At 52.9% G+C, this 17814-nt stretch overlaps 1 protein-coding gene across 4 annotated transcripts in view; it reads left to right on the plus strand.

The window, feature by feature from the left end:
* Positions 1 to 17048, plus strand: part of KIAA1109 (KIAA1109 ortholog) — a 121145-nt gene extending 104097 nt beyond the window's left edge. For 3 of the 4 annotated variants that reach the window (XM_036031782.1, XM_036031781.1, XM_028519465.2), the window contains 15 exons: positions 255 to 456; positions 1538 to 1738; positions 2335 to 2514; positions 3856 to 3993; positions 4823 to 5077; positions 6158 to 6308; positions 6698 to 6855; positions 6944 to 7136; positions 7334 to 7551; positions 10039 to 10290; positions 11009 to 11212; positions 12678 to 12872; positions 13208 to 13342; positions 14370 to 14535; positions 16322 to 17048. In XM_036031782.1, coding sequence (XP_035887675.1) covers positions 255 to 456; positions 1538 to 1738; positions 2335 to 2514; positions 3856 to 3993; positions 4823 to 5077; positions 6158 to 6308; positions 6698 to 6855; positions 6944 to 7136; positions 7334 to 7551; positions 10039 to 10290; positions 11009 to 11212; positions 12678 to 12872; positions 13208 to 13342; positions 14370 to 14535; positions 16322 to 16538 — 2865 coding nt within the window. In that variant the 3' untranslated portion in view covers positions 16539 to 17048. Of the gene's footprint in view, positions 1 to 254; positions 457 to 1531; positions 1739 to 2334; positions 2515 to 3855; positions 3994 to 4822; positions 5078 to 6157; positions 6309 to 6697; positions 6856 to 6943; positions 7137 to 7333; positions 7552 to 10038; positions 10291 to 11008; positions 11213 to 12677; positions 12873 to 13207; positions 13343 to 14369; positions 14536 to 16321 lie in introns of all 4 variants that reach the window. The other variant, XM_036031783.1, reaches the window with a different exon arrangement.
* Positions 17049 to 17814: the final 766 nt, after the last annotated feature.

The following is a 17814-nucleotide window of genomic DNA, read 5'->3' on the forward strand; positions in this document are numbered from 1 at the left end:
CTTTAATGGTCTGAATGATCTAGATACCTAAATATCTATCGCCCAGCAGTGGCTCTTCAAAGACTTAGATGTTAAAAGCGACCCCATTGTGCTAATACAGTGCTGAGTGTCCCGTGGGTCTGTTTGCCAAAGCTGGGACGTTATGTGTCAGTCGCTTGGCATCTGTGGACTGAAAGGGAAATGTAGTTTTCGGAACCCGCGGTGAGCTTGTCTAACCCGGAGCCTTTTCTCCCCTTTGGCTGTCTGCGCTGCAGCCCTCCCAGATCAAGTTCAGCTGCTTGCCAGTGTCCAGAGTGGAATGCATGCTGAAGCTGCCATCCCTGGACTTGGTGTTCTCCTCAAACCGGGGAGAGCTGGAGACCTTAGGGACCACGTATCCGGCTGAGACTTTGTCCCCTGGAAGCACCGCCTCCCAGGGTGGGGCAAAGGCCTCTGCAGGCAAGACGGGAACCCCAGGTAAAGCAGCCTTCCTCAGCCCCTGCCTCGTCCGTGCGGAGCCGAGGGCTGCCCAGCTCTGGCGCAGACGGTCTCGTGTTGTTTGTGTTGACCGCGTATCGGGGATCAGCCTGTCCACCCACAGAAAGTTCGGACGTGGGGACGCCTGGTCTCTAAGAGAGAGGATCCACAACTTTCTGCATTTTGGGGGGGGGCTTATCAGTGGGGGTTCTTCTATTCCATTTATATTCAATATTATTTTGTATTAGTCTCAGGTATACAGCACAGTGGTTAGTCAGTCACATACTGCTTTACAAAGCGATTCTGCCCGTATTTTAAGTGCCCACCTGGACCCATACGTGGTTGTTACAGTGTCCTGACTCTGTTCCCTATGTGTATGGTACCACCCTGTGACTATTCTGTAACTACCGGTCTGCACGTCTCAAACCCTACACCTTTTCACCCAGGCCGCCAGCACCCTCCCTTCTGGGAGCCGTCAGTCTGTTCTCTGTGCCTGTGAGTCTGTTTCAATTCTGTCTGTCTGATTCGTTCATGAGACTCCACGGGTAAGTGGAGTCCCATGGTACTTGCCTTCCTCTGAGTGGGTGACCTCACTGAGCATCATCCCCTCTGCGTCCGTCCATGCTGTGGCAGACGGCACGACTTTCCGCATTCGTGTGCCTTGCGCTGTCCCCACTGTCTCCTGCTGAGTGCAGGCTCCTGCTGTGTGACTTGGGCTTCTGTGCCGCCTGTCCAGTTTGTCCCCCACCCGCTGCCTAACCCTCCACTGTTCGGCGTCTCTCCTGTGGCTTCCGGTGGTGCGGGGGGAGAAGAAGCAGGATGCCAAGGAGCTGGTCACTCACACGTGCACCTGGCTCTTTCAAGAGTGTTCAACCCCGGTTTACCGAGTAAATTCAGTAAATTAATTGCAAAGTACGTCTAAGACATCATTTTGTTTTCAAGGGTTTAAAGCTGTCGATGAGTTTATGGTTGAGCATCTCTAGTTTATTTTCCGGTCGCACTGGGCTCCTGAGGCTGTGTTGGTGGCAGGCTTTGGTTTCCCGCGGCTCACAGAGGTTCTGGGTGTCTGTGTCGGCTGCAGGTTCGTCGGGCCTGGGCAGCCCTCTCGGCCGGAGCCGGCACAGCAGCAGCCAGTCGGACCTGACCACGGCCAGCAGCAGCTCGTCGGGGCTGAGCTTCACGGCCTGCATGTCCGACTTCTCGCTCTATGTGTTCCACCCGTACGGGGCCGGGAAGCAGAAGACCGCCGTGTCCGGCCTCACGGCCGGGCCGGGGGCACTAGGTACGCTGGCGCACGCGCCTCTGTCTCGGCGTGTCGGCCCTGCCCGGGCCTCGGTGGTGTCAGAGCATGTGATGCCTTTTGTGATGGGCGTGAAACGAGACCAGAGACCTAAACCTGTTTCCTCTTGGTAATATCTACCCGTCCCTACAGATCAGTAAAAATGTGCAATAAGTAAGTAAGGTAAATTACTTACACAAGAATGTAAAGGCTCCTAATATTTTACAAGTGATGTGCACAGCACAGTAATTTCTTTGGATGTAGGTTTACTGGCATAAGAAACTGCTGTACAAACCGTGAATTTTTAAAGTGTGTGACCACGTTCACTAATTCATGATGAGAGTGTGGCCAGTGCTCCTGTGGTCGCAGCTGGGGAACTGGACTCTCACGGGCACTCTGAATTGCAGCGTCAGCTCTGAAAGTGCGCGTTAGAGGGCTTCGCTGGAGCTTTTGCCTGGCGGAAGTGAGCTGATGGATGCTCACTTCCAGGGTGTGGGATAGTGTCACGGAACTGCAGTAGGTAGTTTGTGTGTGTATGTGTGTGTGTGCATGTGCACACGTGCATAGCCTACATGGAAGTGTGTGTGTGTGTTTTAAAGGGAATGTGGATGAAGAACCCACCTCTGTCACCGGTCGGAAAGACTCACTGAGCATAAACCTCGAGTTTGTAAAAGTGAGTTTATCTCGGATACGGCGATCAGGAGGCACCTCGTTTTTTGAAAGTCAGTCTGTAAACAAGTCTGCAAGCAAAATGGACACCACACTCATAAATATATCCGGTATACAATTTTATAGCTTCTTAACTTAAATATATTGTTTTCCAGAATTAAATGAGGACCTCCTTTTAACAGTGTTCAGGTATTAAATGTACTTACCATCAGACTTTCAGTGGGAGAGGGAGGGCGGGGAGGGGCTGCAGGGCGGCCCAGAGCTCGCGGCCCCCCGGGTCACCCGTGCGAGGAGCAAGGTGTCCAGGAAAGCACGGAGAAAGATCTCCCAGGGGCGGGGATACACCTCTCTAAACCGCCAAAAACTGCTGCTTTTCCTCACTCCTCTACCAGAAACTGGTAAAATCTCTAACTTTTTACTTGACTTTCAAATTGCAAATTCTGAGCACACTAAGATGTTGCAGACACATGTGATTTTGAGTGTTCGAGAGGGGCTGCCCGCAGCTGCGGAGCTCGTCCGGACTCTGGTGCTGGCGGTGCGCGAGCACTGCAGAGAGCTGGGCCGGAGACGGTGCTGCCCCTGCGGCGCTTCCTGTGGGCAGTACGGCCGTCAGAGCGGGAGGACAGCGTCGTCCCCAGAGTAGCAGAATGTGTATCGTACACTGAGGACAGATCTCACCTGAGTGCTCAGACCGTAAGAAACAAGGCAGAGTTGGACACAGACCATCAGCGGCTCTGCTCGTACGTTTCTGTACATGAAAGAAGAATTCATGCCGGCGTGGGCGTCGACAGTGGTGAAGGGGAGGAGGATAGTGTCGAGAGAAATCGAAGAGAACCCACACGTCTGTTGAGGAGCTGCAGAGGGGACGAGGGGGGCCTCAGCCCCCTGCCTGGGTGACAGAGGACTGAGAGGCCACCAAGCTGGTGGAGGATAAAGGCGCAGCTCCTGGGCCTTCTAGGGCGGGTGGGGTGGGCTGGGCTGTGTGGGCGGGGGCTCAGGTGTTCTCCCTGACAGCCACTGCTGCCCACAGCTGCCTACAGCTGCCCTGCACACGGCCCCTTCTGAGGGGGTGTGTCCCAGCTGGTCCCCCCGAGCCATCTGCCATATTTGGGGAGAGCCCTGGGTCACAGTTAAAAGCTGTCCCTGAGACCAACCTTTAGAGCCTCTCTGAGAATTTCATGAGAAACTGATGATTCCAGCTTGCCCCGCCTCACCAAAGGGGTGGAGCCAATGGTGTCAGGTCGGAAGGTGCTCTTCTCTCCTCTCTGGAAGGAGCACGTTATCACTGACTGATCAAACTGTGCCACGTTCTCTGGTATTTCACGACTTGTAACAAGTGTAACGAGTGTAACTTGAGTGTGGTGAGCACGGTGTGACACCGTGTCATGCCGTGCGGGAACATCACAGGTCTGGGAGCCGGTGCTAACAGGTCCTCTCTGTCTCCCTGCCAGCCGTCTGTGACATAGGCTCTGCTTCCTTCAAATACGACATGCGCCGACTCAGTGAGATCCTGGCGTTCCCCAGGGCCTGGTACAGGAGAAGCATTGCAAGGCGCCTCTTCCTTGGAGACCAGACTATAAACTTGCCAAGTAAGCTTGCTGTGTGGTTGGACTTAACACTTCGGTTGGTTTTAATTTGGGCAGCACCAGTGACAAGATTGACGGTTCGTAAGTCGCTCCGTGCCTTTCGCTCCCTCGTGCAGGAAGCGTCTGTGAGCCCGGGTGTGCAGGAGCGCGGTGCTCAGCTGACTTGTGGCCTCTAGGCGTTCTCTGTAATCTTTGTGGCACCTGCAGATGCAGGAATTCAGGGCCTGGCACAAATGAGGCCCCTTTCTTATGTCAAAATCTTTTATCACAAAGTCAAAAGCATGTAATTCTGTAGTGTAACAGTATCACACTCAGGCACACCATATAACATTTCAGGTGAAATGTTTGAAGTAAAATGAAAATTATCACACCCGTAGTATCACCCTACCGACCACAGTCCAGCAGGCCCTGTATATTTCACTGCTCCGGTCAGTCACGGCTGACGAGGCACGGAGCACAGAAGGTGCTGGGTGGGGCGTGCTGTCACAGTGCCTGCGGTTTTCCTCCTGGACGTAGGTAGTGCTGTCGGGTGACGCTGTGTGAGTGAGGGGGGAGCTAGCAGGACACGACTGGAATAGGAGACGTCCAGCCCAGGCCCGCCCCTCGTGTGTAACGGGCACGTGGTGCCCCTTGAGCCCTTCCCCCAGCCTTGCTGTGAGGAGTAAACGAGCAAGCTGGAGGCACTTGGCCAGCTGGAAGCTTCTGCTTCCGTATCAAACAGAGAGCCGGGAAAAGTGCGTAATGGGGTTAGAAGCGGTAACAGTGGCGAAATTTATTACTTTGTGACGTGCTGATTTTACCGTTAATTGCTTTTGTCCCTGCGTCTTGTCAGCGTCCGGCCCAGGGACCCCCGACTCCATCGAGGGGGCGAGCCAGCACCTGTCCCCCGAGTCCTCGCGGAAGGCCTACTGCAGGACCTGGGAGCAGCCCAGCCAGTCGGCCTCCTTCACGCACATGCCCCCGTCCCCCAGCGTGTTCGGCGAGCACCTGGCGGGCAGCACCGTGTCGCCGGGGGTGGCGCAGAGCCTCAAGTCCCCCGCGGCCGTGAGGTCCAGGAGCGTGTCGGACTCCTCCGTGCCCCGGAGAGGTAACGCTGCCTGTTCTCAGTGGCCCCCGGTGCCGGTGCCCAGATCCAGGTCTCAGCGAGTTACCCCCAGATCCCTGCCCCTCCTGCGGGCAGGTCTGACCTTGCAGGTCTCTGCAGATGAGGGCGGGGCAGGGGCGGGCAGCCAAGCAGCGCACACCTGGAAGTTTCTGCCTGCAGAGGAGACAGCTGGTGCCGGCAGCTTTGGCAGGGAGGCCGAGAGAGGGGGATGGCCTGCTTTAGTGTGCTCGTGTGGTGTGGTGGTTTTCATTTGTTCTTTCCCTTACAGTTTCCACGCAGTATCATTTTGCATGAGTTCCCGGTGTACAGCACAGTGGCTAGACAGGCGTGTGCTTACACGCTGGTGCCCCCGGTAGTTCCAGGGCCCACCCGGCCCCATCCACAGCGTCAGTGTCATTGACTGTGTTCCCTGCGCTGTACTGCACACCCTGTGACCAGTTTGTGACCATCAGTCTGGACTTCTCCATGCTTTAGTGTTTGTAGAAGTCAAACCTACAATGTTGGAAGAGAAGTTCGATACTGAAAAAATTAGTCTTAGTATTCATTCAGTCAGTCTTTCGGTGACTCCATGTGTTTTGAACTCTCGTATGCTCACACTCTACTTGTGTCTGAACACATAAAAACAAGCGCGTAGTTCATGTCATGAGGTAAGAGAGAGTGCAGTGAGGGTGTGCGGGATTCCTGACACCCGTGCACCCGTGAGCCCCAGGAGAAGGCACGCAGCAGCCTCGGCGTCGCAGGGTGGGCCCTGGCTCGCGGTCCTGTCTTGGCCGGTAGCAGCCAGGGGTTTCCAGCCCCGTTGAGGTGGCCCGGGGGCTGAGCGACCCAGGCTGCCATGTCCCGTGCACACCCGCGATGGAGCGCGTGCAGGACTTCACGAGCTCTCGCGAGCGCGGCTGCGGCCCCGACGGGACGCCGTCAGGAGGTGGCCGCTCTGGGACGGGGCCTGAGCACGAGGACTCCGTGCCCTCGGTTCTGGGGCCGTAGTGGTGGGCGTGGTTTGTGCTCGGTGATCGCTGAGCATCTGTGTGAGTAAACGTGCATTTGTTTTTGTGTTTCCAGATTCACTGTCAAAGACATCAGCTCCTTTCAACAAGTCAAACAAAGCAGCGAGTCAGCAGGGGACCCCGTGGGAAACACTCGTCGTGTTTGCTATCAACCTGAAGCAATTAAACGTCCAGATGAACATGAGCAACGTGATGGGAAACACAACGTAAGCTATTCCGGTTCAGAGAGCCGTACCTAATCGTCAGTTTTAATTTTCCTTACATTGTGGTAAAGCCACTCAAAACCTTTTTTTAGTGCTGAAATGTTTGAAACAGTAAAAACAGTTGAGAAAAGTGTAAAATTGCTTTATCCTGACAATGCCTCAATCTCATCCTAAAGATGCTATAAAACAACAGGAAATATGGTCTAAAAAGAGAAAATTATAAGTAAAACAGCATAACTTGCTAGTTGAGCAAAAAGCCTCATCGTAAATGTTAACATTTAGGCACCAGTTTTTGTAGTCAGGTTCTTTCTGAACTGTTTTGGAACCCTCTCACTCGCGCTGTGACTCGCGACGCTGGGAGCCGACGTCTCACCGACGACCTTCTCCCATAGCTGGACCACCAGCGGCTTGAAGAGCCAGGGCCGCCTGTCGGTGGGGAGCCACCGCGACCGGGAGATCAGCATGTCCGTGGGGCTGGGGCGGTCCCAGCTGGACTCCAAGGGCGGGGTCGTCGGCGGGACCATCGACGTCAACGCTCTGGACATGGTCGGTATGTTGACGCCCCACGGTTTTCCAAAGCCGAGTTTGGCGTCGTCCCCGGTGGGCGTCTCTGCGAACGGGACCGTCGTTTGTTTCAGCTCACATTTCTGAGCACCCGAACCAGCAGCCCAGTCACAAGATCCAGGTCACCATGGGCTCCACCGAGGCCCGCGTGGACTACATGGGCTCCAGCATCCTCATGGGCATCTTCAGCAACGCCGACCTCAAGCTGCAGGACGAGTGGAAGGTGAACCTGTGCGCCGCCCCGGACTCCAGCATGGCGGATAAGAGGTACTGGGGGGAGGGGCGCCCCCCACCCCCCCACAGCAGGTCCCGTGCCGCAGGATGACTTTCCCTGGTGCGCACGCCGGGCACGGACGTCGGGTGCGGACATCGGGTGCGGGTGGGGGTGCGGAGGGAGCCCTCCTCGTGCTGCTGAACTGTCCCCTGTGGTGAGGCGCCTGATGAGGCTCTGCTTTGTGTTCCAGTGAGATTTTTGTCCACGGCGACCTGAAGTGGGACATATTCCAAGTGATGATATCCAGGTCGACCACGCCAGACCTCATCAAGATAGGAATGAAGCTCCAGGAATTCTTCACGCAGCAGTTTGACACCAGCAAGCGAGCCCTGTCCACCTGGGGGCCCGTTCCCTACCTCCCGCCCAAGGCAGTGCCCAACCCCCTGGAGAGGAGTTCGCAAGAGCAGCGTGAGCGTTAGAGCCAGCCCCCTGTGCCCCCCGCGCGCTTGCCCCTTGGCCACTGTAAGAGAGGGAGCCCTCTCTGAGAGCCATGAGGTGCCGTGCGCCCTGTGCTCCCCTCCAGTTAGCTCGGGGGCGCACCGATCCCCACCCACCAATGGGATTCCCGGCCGACCTCTGAGAAGCCCCCCTCCCCCCTCTCCGCCCCCTGCCACAGTGCCTCGAAGCCCCCGAATACTCCCTGTACCGGTTCCGCGTTCTCCCCTGGGCCGCGGGCCGTGGAATCGGAGCGTCTGCGCATGCCCCTGTCAGCGTGTCACCTTAGGCACATGCCCGCTTTCCCTCAGTAATTCAGTCGGCATGTGTTCATGAAGTACGGCACGTTCTGAAGCACTGTTTTAGGCGCAGAAGGTCTAGTGGACAAAGTTCTGGCCTCATGGAGTTTACATGCTAAAGGGGAGAGACGGACCATAATTAACTTACTAACTAAAGTGAAGACAATTTCGGGTAGAGAAGTGCTGGGAAAAGGGCCGGAGCAGGGGGAGGAAATGGAGAGCGAGTGTGTGGGGGTGGCTCTTTCAGAAAAGGTGGGTCAGGGAAGGCTCTTCTCCAGGGCAAGGTCTAGGCTGAGACCTGGGGGAGGAGCGTCCAGGCCCCGGGGCGGCGGGGGGCGGCTCGGGAGGGGGCTGAGCTCCTGCAATGGATAACAGTCCCAATATGATGGGCGGCTGTTGGAGAGTCTTGGACAGACTTGGTGTTTAACTCTGTCTGAAAATAGTCCTTCGTGACGTGTCGTCCTGGCCGCTGTGGGGAGAAGAGACTGAGGGTGGCAGTGGCTGCCACTGTGACATACAGGTTCACTGCACCTCAGTGAGGGGCCGCTGCGGCAGCCCAGCTAGACCAGGGGGCTGTAGCCAGGGGATAGAGGTGATGCTGGCAAAGCGTTGTTAGAGTCGGGGTGACTTCTAATAAGTTTTTGTTACCACAGAAGCAATACTTGCACATTGGGGGAAATCTAGAAAACACAAGCGAAAAATAAAGGCATCTCATTCCACCCAGAAACCACACCATGAACACCTGGAGGCCCGGACCCCCAGACACTTCCCTGTGCACCTGTGTGTGCATACGTGCGTGCGTGTGTGTGTGTGTGTGTGCTTCCTGCCAAAGCGCTCGCACTGCTGCCCGGACCCCCAGACACTTCCCTGTGCACCTGTGTGTGCGTGCGTGTGTGTGCGTGTGCTTCCTGCCAAAGTGCTCGCGCTGCTGCCCGGACCCCCAGACTCTTCCCTCTGCACCTGCATGTGCGTGTGTGCATGCGTGTATGTGTGTGTGCTTCCTGCCAAAGCGCTCGCACTGCTGCACGGCCGTTTCCACCTGGCAGCCCCCCAGGCTCCTTTTTGCTGGTTTACCTGCTCCAGCCTGGGGCCAAGTTCCACAGCTGACCTAAATTATCCTAAACCGTCCAAAACAGTGTCTCCAGTTCAAGATCACAGGTTAATCTGGTTTTGTTCCTTTAGTCTTTAATTCAGCATCGTCCTTTGTTCAGTGACCTCACTTGTTTGAGAGATTTGGACAGTTCTCCTGCAGTCTAGAATGTTCTGCCTTCTAGATATTTTTCAGTTGCTTCCCTGTGGCTTCATTCATTTTGTTCCTCTCGGCCCCGTACTGCCCTCCGGCTGGAATTGGTGCTGGGTGTCTGCAAGCAGGGGGGGTGTCCCAAGATGCCCGGCCCGGCTTCCCTAAAAAGTCGCTGTCCCAGAACACAGACCAGCCCAGGGCCTTGTTTCAGACTGAAGGGAACTAAGGAGACGCACCAACCACACATAGCTCACGGTCCCTTGTCGGGTCTGGAATGAGGGCTGCGGGCACAGCCGAGAAGGACACTGTTGCGGGAACAGGAGTTAGCGTCCTCACCCATGATGGCGCGTCCGAGGTCCCCGGAGACCTCACTCACACGCAGACCCCGGCACTGCAGGTGTGGGGGCGCCGGAGTCTGCCTCTCAGACAGGGGCCGGGGCGGTGCTGATGGTCCTCAGACCTCACTTTTGAGGAGCAGGGGTACGAAAGAGTGAAAAAAAAAAGGTACTGAAAATAAGGGGACCGTGTCTGATTTCTAAGTCTTGCGGTCCCTTGTTCCTCTTCACCCCTCCTCTGCGTCGCTTGGTCAGAATCCGACGAAAGCCCCGCTCGCAGAGGTGCTGTGAGAGCTGTGGGCGGTGCCACGTGAGCGTGTGTGAGGCAGTGCCGCAGTGTGAGTGGTAACCGTCCTCAGCAAGCTGCTCCTTTCCTGTCGAGTCCGTCCCTGCGCAGCGTCTTTCCCGAGACTGTTAGCGTCTGCGTCACCGGGGCAGCTGGGGTTGGTGGTGGTTCGCTTCCCTTGCCCGAGTCCCCGCCGCCGCCCTGGAAGGGTGTCCTGCTGCCCCCGGGCTCCTGCCACCGCCGGCCAGGACATGCGCGGCAGGCGGCCGGGACAGGCGCTGTCTGGTTCTCTTGCAGTGCTGGACGCCGCGCACCACCGGCACTGGCCCGGCGTGCTGAAGGTGGTGTCGGGGTGCCACATCTCCTTGTTCCAGATCCCGCTGCCGGAGGACGGGATGCAGTTCGGAGGGTCCATGAGCTTGCACGGCAACCATATGACGCTGGCTTGTTTCCACGGTCCCAATTTCCGTTCCAAGTCCTGGGCCCTTTTTCACTTAGAAGAACCAAACATTGCTTTTTGGACCGAGGCTCAGAAAATCTGGGAAGACGGTAAACTGGCACATTTCGAGCTCTTACTCTCTTCTGTCTCCTCATGTGATAGTGTATTACCTGGCAGAGGGATTTTTTTCTTACGTGCACCTTTTGTCTGTTTTTTCTTACACTATCCCTGAAGTCCATCTCGGTTTGTTGTCACGTGGCCGGTGTGGCAGGAAGTTCACTGCATGGGCAGTGCCCGTGAACGTGGGAAAGGGCTTATTCCTGAACCCGCCGTCCACTCCGGTTCTGCTGCTGTGGCTGGCCGTAGTCACGGTAGCCGTTCCTGACGTGCCTTACCCGAGCACGGGCGTGTGGGAGATGCCCACAGGGCCGGGGAAGGGAGAGCAAGGGCACTCTGAAGGGCGCAGTGGCCGTGTGAGGAAGTGACCTGCCAGTCGGGACGGAGGCGTAGGGCTGCGAAGGCCAGGGCTCGGCTTTCCCCCTCATCGGCGTGACGAACCCCGCCCCCGGCAGCCTGAGGTTCCTGCTCAGCGGTTCTTCAGGATGACCCGCCCCCCCACCCCCCCAAAAATGGCAGGTGCTCTTCCTCTTACTGGGATAATCCAGTTATAACTAAAAGAAAGAAAACTCATTTGTGACATTTCTTCCCACTTATTTACTCACGTTCACAATCCTCTTTATGACTTAGTTAAATCTGTTGCTCTTACGGCCACACTGTTTTCTTGCATTGAATACAGTTTGTTACATCAAGAAACATCCTTTCCTCTAGGCTCCGGTGACCATTCCACATACATTGTGCAGACCCTGGATTTTCACCTGGGCCACAACACCATGGTCACCAAACCCTGCGGCGCTCTGGAAAGCCCCATGGCAACGATCACCAAGATAACACGGCGTCGCCATGAGAACCCACCCCACGGCGTGGCGAGTGTGAAAGAGTGGTTCAATTACGTCACGGCCACGAGAAACGAAGGTGCCAAGTTTGATTTTTTTTTTTGAAGATACTTGTTTTTTTCTGCTTTGGGCTCTTTTGACTGTTTAGCATTTAAGCAGAGGGACAGCTTTCATTCCTTCAATTAAGCTCCATTCTAGCCCTGCTACTGTAAGTAACAATGTTGGTACCGGGCTTCACCACCCCAGGGGTGCAACATCGCATGGTCTCACATTAGTTTACATGTAACGGAAAACATTCAACATAGAATTGTCCCACATAAACGAAATTAAGTTTACTTCATGATGATTGGAAAAATATTTTCATACTAATGCTAAACATTTGAGATTTGGGCAAGTTATTGCACACCTAAGTCATAGAATGCCACAACTTAAGGTTGAGGATAAAGTGAAATGAAACTAAATAATATTATTCCTACAAAGTCATAAGTTTTAAAGAGTAGTTTTGGTGAGATTTTTCCTTTGATTAGATTCACCAGTCTTGTATTAATGTAGTTGTGAACATTTTTATTTTATGCTAGTTTTGTGTTCAAGGTTACAGCACTGCTTTTACCAAATTGTTTCACTTCTATTGGAAAGCTGACCAGATTGAGACATACTAAGACTGGAATGTTTTACTTGAAAATGACTTTGCAAAATGTGAAAGATTTCACATTTTCGCCTGGGCCCCGTGGGAAACGGTTACCGTGGCACGGGCAGCCCCCGGGATGGAAGGCTGTTTGAGAACAAGGCGAGAGGAGGAGGCGGCACGCCGGAGCACCGGGCGCGTCGTGCTATTCCCCACCTCTCCCCCCCCCCCGCCCCCCCCCGCCGAGTGCACGTTGTGGGGTGGGGGCCTTGGGGGCCTTGCTGGCTGGGGCACGCCGGAGGGGCCAGGAGCGTACCGGACTGCTGCAGTGTGCCTGGCGCTAATCTTTGTAAGACAACCGTAATGCGATCACGGCACATTTGTCGAGGAGAATCAGGGCTTCTACCTGATTCCAAGATCAGGGTCATGTTTAATCATCCATTGTCTAAGAGTGAGGTATTCAGTGTATGGAAAACTCTGAGATTAATGACACTTAAATTCAGACATGAATTCAGTTGAGAATAATATTTATTTTAAAGTTCAAGGAACAAAAAAACAAATGGATTGTATTACTGGATTTAATCCAAAATCACATTACAAAGTTTTAGTCTTGAGAAATAGTTATATGTGTTACTATTTATGTATATGTGTATATATGTATACATAAATATAAATCACTCCATCTATTTTAGCACTGTGTTTATTCATATAAATAAATATATGTATGCTCCTATCTATATAGAGAGAGAATGTAACTGTTCTCAAGACCACAGCCTTGTATGGCTCCGCGTTTTCAGATGTGAGTTCACTTCCCACCTTGGAAACGATAAAAGCCCTCGTGTCAGAGTGTCGTGAGGGCTGAGGCTCACCCAGGCCTGCTGGTTTGATCTGGTCCTCACCGTCTTCCTCGTGCCCGTAGAGCTGACCCTGCTTCGTAACGTGGACGCCAACACCACGGAGCACAGCGCGGCGGTGAAGAACTCCAGCCTGCTGAGCGGCTTCAGGGGCGGCTCCTCCTACAACCACGAGACGGAGACTATCTTCGCGTTGCCGCGGATGCAGCTCGACTTCAAGTCCATTCACGTCCAGGAACCACAGGAGCCTTCGTTACAAGGTGTGCGGAAAAACACCCCTTAGTTTCTAATGTCACCAAGGAAATTGGTTCTCTTACCAGCCACATGACTTGCAGCAAGCAGTTCAATCCATTTGCACCTCTCTCTCAGCAGAGTGGAGGACAACAACAGGACTTCCTTCACTGGGGGTTCATGGGGAGTGAACGGCACACTCTGTCCACAGGCGTCACTGTGTAAATCACACACAGAGACCGCTCATTTCCCCACCGTCGCCCTCACGGGGGCGCACGCACACAGACCCGTGGGTCCCTCCCTGACTCGGGGCGGGGGAGGCTCGGGCCGCCGCCCCGTACTGTAAAGGGACCCTGCCTTGCAGACGCCAGCCTGAAGCCCAAGGTGGAGTGCAGTGTGGTGACGGAGTTCACGGACCACATCTGCGTGACCATGGACGCCGAGCTCATCATGTTCCTGCACGACCTCGTGTCGGCCTACCTCAAGGAGAAGGAGAAAGGTGCGCGGGGCGCCGTGTTTGCGGGGCTGTGGGTTTTCGCGCAGGCTTCAGGAGAGGCAGCTATCGGCCACTTGTGCGGGCTCGGTGGGCTGAGGGCAGGAGGAAAACGTGTCTCCTTCCTCCCTGAGCAGCGGATGTCAGTGATGAGCACCGGCAAGTGCTCCGTCAGTGACGGTGTGGCAGGCGGAGTGTCCGCCGGGTGCGCACGGCCCTCCCTGTAGCCGTGCCTTGCACCGGGAGGCATTTCCCACGTCACGCTGTTTCCATGTGTGCGTGGACAGTGCCGGACGTGCAGGAGTTTCTCAGAGTAGGGGAAGAAAAGAAGAGAAAACCTCTTCAAAGAGGCATTACTCCTCAAGCGAAGTGACTAAGGAAAACGACCGCGTGGCACAGTGGCATGTTGGTTATTCCACATGAGCACCAACTTGGAAAGGCTCGGTCGTCCAGAGGACGGCGGAGTGTCTGCTGCGTGGAGTGAAAAGCCTGCTCACGGAAGAGGCTTCTTTCTGAGTTGGTGCCGCTGCCGCTGCTCAAGCGCACACCCAGTCGCTCACAGGCTACACCCGTGGGGTCGCACGCTCTAAATGAATGAACTGCACGGCACGTGAGTTACATCTCAACATGCTGTGAGAAGAGCAAGCCGGTCACCGGAAGCCACTCTAGGAAGCCCACAGCTGTCAGCTCAGCGCCCCGGGCCTGCCGCCAGACCAGGCGCCGCGCCCTTCCCCTTCGTCCTCGGCCCACGGATACACGTGAAACCTGTGCCGCCCCTCAAAAGTGAATGGTGGCAGTATTTCTGATCGTGAGGCCGTGAGATAACTGATAATTGTCTTTCTCCAAGCAGTATTAATTATTGACACTTACTTATAGATTACATAAAAACACTACTTTTTTAAGAAATGTAATTAAATGAGGTTTTGGCCAGTTCATAGGTAAAATGACAAGTGGAGCCTATTATTCTGTCTGTGTTGTGATTTAAAGTAAACTGATAAACATTTGCAATATTAATCTATTACTTTCGTCGTAGCCATTTTCCCGCCGCGCATTTTATCGACTCGGCCAGGACAGAAAAGTCCAGTCATCGCCCACGATGACGCTGCCTCCGACAAGGACAGGGAAGACGGCATCACCTACACCACGGTGGACTGGAGGGACTTCATGTGCAACACGTGGCACCTGGAGCCCACGCTCAGGTCAGCAGTGGGTGTGTGTGCGTGTCCACCTGGGTGCTCCGGGGCCGTTGGAAAAGGGTCACAGTTATGTGTTAGGTTATTAAGTACTTTTCCCCAAAACGCACATTTAGAAGTTAGCCGGTAGGCTCCTGTATAAGCAGAAAGTGACTTCGTGTTAGTAGTTTGTATGCAGTGAAACTTGTAACCAAATCAACAAAACACTTTGGTATGAATAGCACATAAACGCATGCAAAGTATTCACAGTGTCAGTACTAAGGAACAACTTTAAAATATTGCCAAGGTCATAATGCATAAAACTACTTGGAGAACCTGTTTTGTATTTGTAAGTCCAGGTAAACGTACCTGGCTAGTTGAGTCAGCCCCTCACGTCAGTGAGTTGGTTCCGTGACTTTAAGGGGAACGGTGGGCGATGAAACAGCGTTGCGTAGGCTAAGGGATCCAGATAAGAGTCGAGGGTCCACAGTGTTTTAACGGAATGCTGTCTAAGGACCTGTCCTGCCTTCTAATTTGAAATGAGCGTAAAATAGTTCCTTTGCCATAAGTACGTTCCTTCCTTGAGCAGACTAGCCCGAGACTCGATGTGGGGCAGGGCCGGACAGCGCGGTGCAGAGCCGGGGTGCTGAGCCCTGCTTTCTGGCGAGGTGACTCCCCCAGCGGCCCTAAGAACCGCTCTCTGCCGCAGTTGCCACACAAGAAAGATCTAGAAAATGGTATTACGTGCCACGTAGGGTTGTTGCAGTGGTGACGTAAGTTAATTAACACCAGATGCTTATGATTGGTAAGCGTTTCAGGAGGTCCGAGCTTAGCACCGGCCTTTCCCCTGACTGAAACAGCGGGAGGGGCAGCTGGAGATCATGACAATTTTCTTCCTGGTGAAGCCGGTCACAGAGGCTGTGGTTTGGGTGTCTAGCAACACTGGCTCTCCACCACAGGGTCCGGGGGGTGGGGGGCTGCCCCTCTGGGTCTCGGCGCCGCGGACCTTCCTCGAGGGGGGCGGCCGGAGCTGCGCGCCAGCAGCACCCGGTGCTCCCCTAGCCACGGGCAGGCAGCCAGGAGCAGTCTGGCCTCACCGATTTAGGGTCCTGTCCTTGAAAAACCTGTGGTGTAAAGGGACAGCCACCGTGAACGGTTCCCAGGAGAAGGCGGGGAGGAGGGAACCGAACTACACCCCTCCATTCCTCCGTCACTGTGCAACCAGACAAGCCTGCAGGAAGGGGTGGACCCAGCCAGGCGCGGTCCACGGACGGCTGTTCTTCCACATGGAAAGGACCACAAGAGCTGGAAGGAGACGGTTCTTCCTTCAAACACGTTGAGCACACAGCAAACACTCCGAGTATTTTATCCCCCCCACCGCTATGCCACATACACAAACTTGTATTTTTTTCAGCTTTACGGAGGTGTAATTGACAAAACAGAAAGATACTTGAAGTGTATGTCATCCTGACTTGCTACACATTGTGAAAGGACTTCTCCCACCATGTTAATTAACGTCTTTTAGAGTGAGCCAGATGTCCTTTAAATGTTTAAGATGACTGTGTACCACTAGGCTCAAAAGAATCAGGTGAAATTCACTGAACCTCATTACTGTGTGTAGGCTTATCAACACTACTAATAATCACACGTTTTTTTAATGCTATTGCAGTGAATCCAAGAATTGTAGGTTAGATTATTCAGATGCACCTACTGAAATACTTTGCCTTGAGCACATAATGGAGGCTGCTCTTGAACTTCCTTCAGGACGGTGCTGGGACACTGTGCTCCTAATTATTGTTTATCCTTATTTTAGATTAATTTCCTGGACTGGAAGGAAGATTGATCCAGTGGGTGTCGATTATATCCTTCAAAAGCTGGGCTTTCACCATGCCAGGACTACCATTCCTAAGTGGCTTCAGAGAGGAGTCATGGACCCCCTGGACAAGGTTCTGTCCGTTCTCATCAAAAAGCTCGGGACCGCACTACAGGACGAGAAGGAGAAGAAAGGAAAAGACAAGGAAGAACACTAAAAAAGTCACTTGATCTGTGAGCAAATTGTGATTGTGTCCATTAAGTTTTATTACACTGGTTTTTTTTTTTGTATAGTAAAATTATTTTAACTTTAAAGTAATTCTAATGTTGTGGCCATTATATTGAAGGTTTGTAAGTTAACCTGTCTGTTCTAGTTCCACCATTCTGTGTACAGTGAAGTATTGCATGATAATGTAAATTTTGTGAAAAATCCTAGATTAAAATATATACATCTGCTCCATAGGGTTTATAATTGTATTATGTGCAATATGATTTCTGCATCTCAAAACACTTTCAGAGTAACTGTGAATTTCTTGTTATTGGCCATACTTTTAGAAAAAATCTTGTTCATAATGTGATATTTTGGTTATTAATTACTTTTCCTTTTTTAATGCAGACTTGTATAAATATCTATTTGTATATAGTTTGAGTAATTGTGATATGATTAAATACTATTAAAATATTGTTTGCAACTGTTGTAATAAAGTGACAATAATTGGTTTCAGTCTGTAGTTGAGTCTTTTCTTCCCTGGATAGCTTTTTTAAATAATAGATGCCCACCCTGTGTCGGTTACTGAGTGTTTTCACAGAAGGTAAGTAATGCTTATAAAAATGTCTGTACACAAATGAGCTCGAGGAGGGTGCACCCTGGGGGGAGGCCCAGCAGACGCTTCAGAAACAGCAGGTACTCTCCTAGTTCCTGACTGCTGCTCACCACAGCTGTGTTTATTAGAGTATGTTCTTCACGTGTATGTCTACATGTATTCTTTCGTGCATGTGAAGGTGGGTGCATATGCATATATATATGTTGTGCTTATGAAGGCACATGTATAATGTGCATGCATTAGTATAATAACAAGATTTTAAAAGAGTAGAAAATCTAAAATAATATTAGAAAGTAACTATAATCTTCTTAATCACACCTCGGGTTTAAAATCAGCCAAGTCGGTGCAATCCATTTAAAATCGGGGAAACGATAGAGCTGAAGAGCCTGGAGCTAGAAAACACCTCAAGGAAGCCTCTGGTGCAGACTCCTGGGCTGGGGTCCATAAGGCAGTATTCTCCCTGACAAATTAAAAAAACAAAAAACAAAAACACGTCCAGAAGACCCAACATACTTAGATTAATCCACCAAGGGCATGGATTTTTGGATGGATGGACAGATAGCTGGACAGAAAGTGTTAGTAGGGGAATTAATAATTGTTCATTATTGTCACGCTGCAGCTTAAAAAACCAAAACCCCAGTGGCTGGAGTGGACCACCTTACCTACAGCC

Source organism: Phyllostomus discolor, chromosome 8 (assembly GCF_004126475.2).
Source record: "Phyllostomus discolor isolate MPI-MPIP mPhyDis1 chromosome 8, mPhyDis1.pri.v3, whole genome shotgun sequence".
Classification (NCBI taxonomy): domain Eukaryota; kingdom Metazoa; phylum Chordata; class Mammalia; order Chiroptera; family Phyllostomidae; genus Phyllostomus; species Phyllostomus discolor.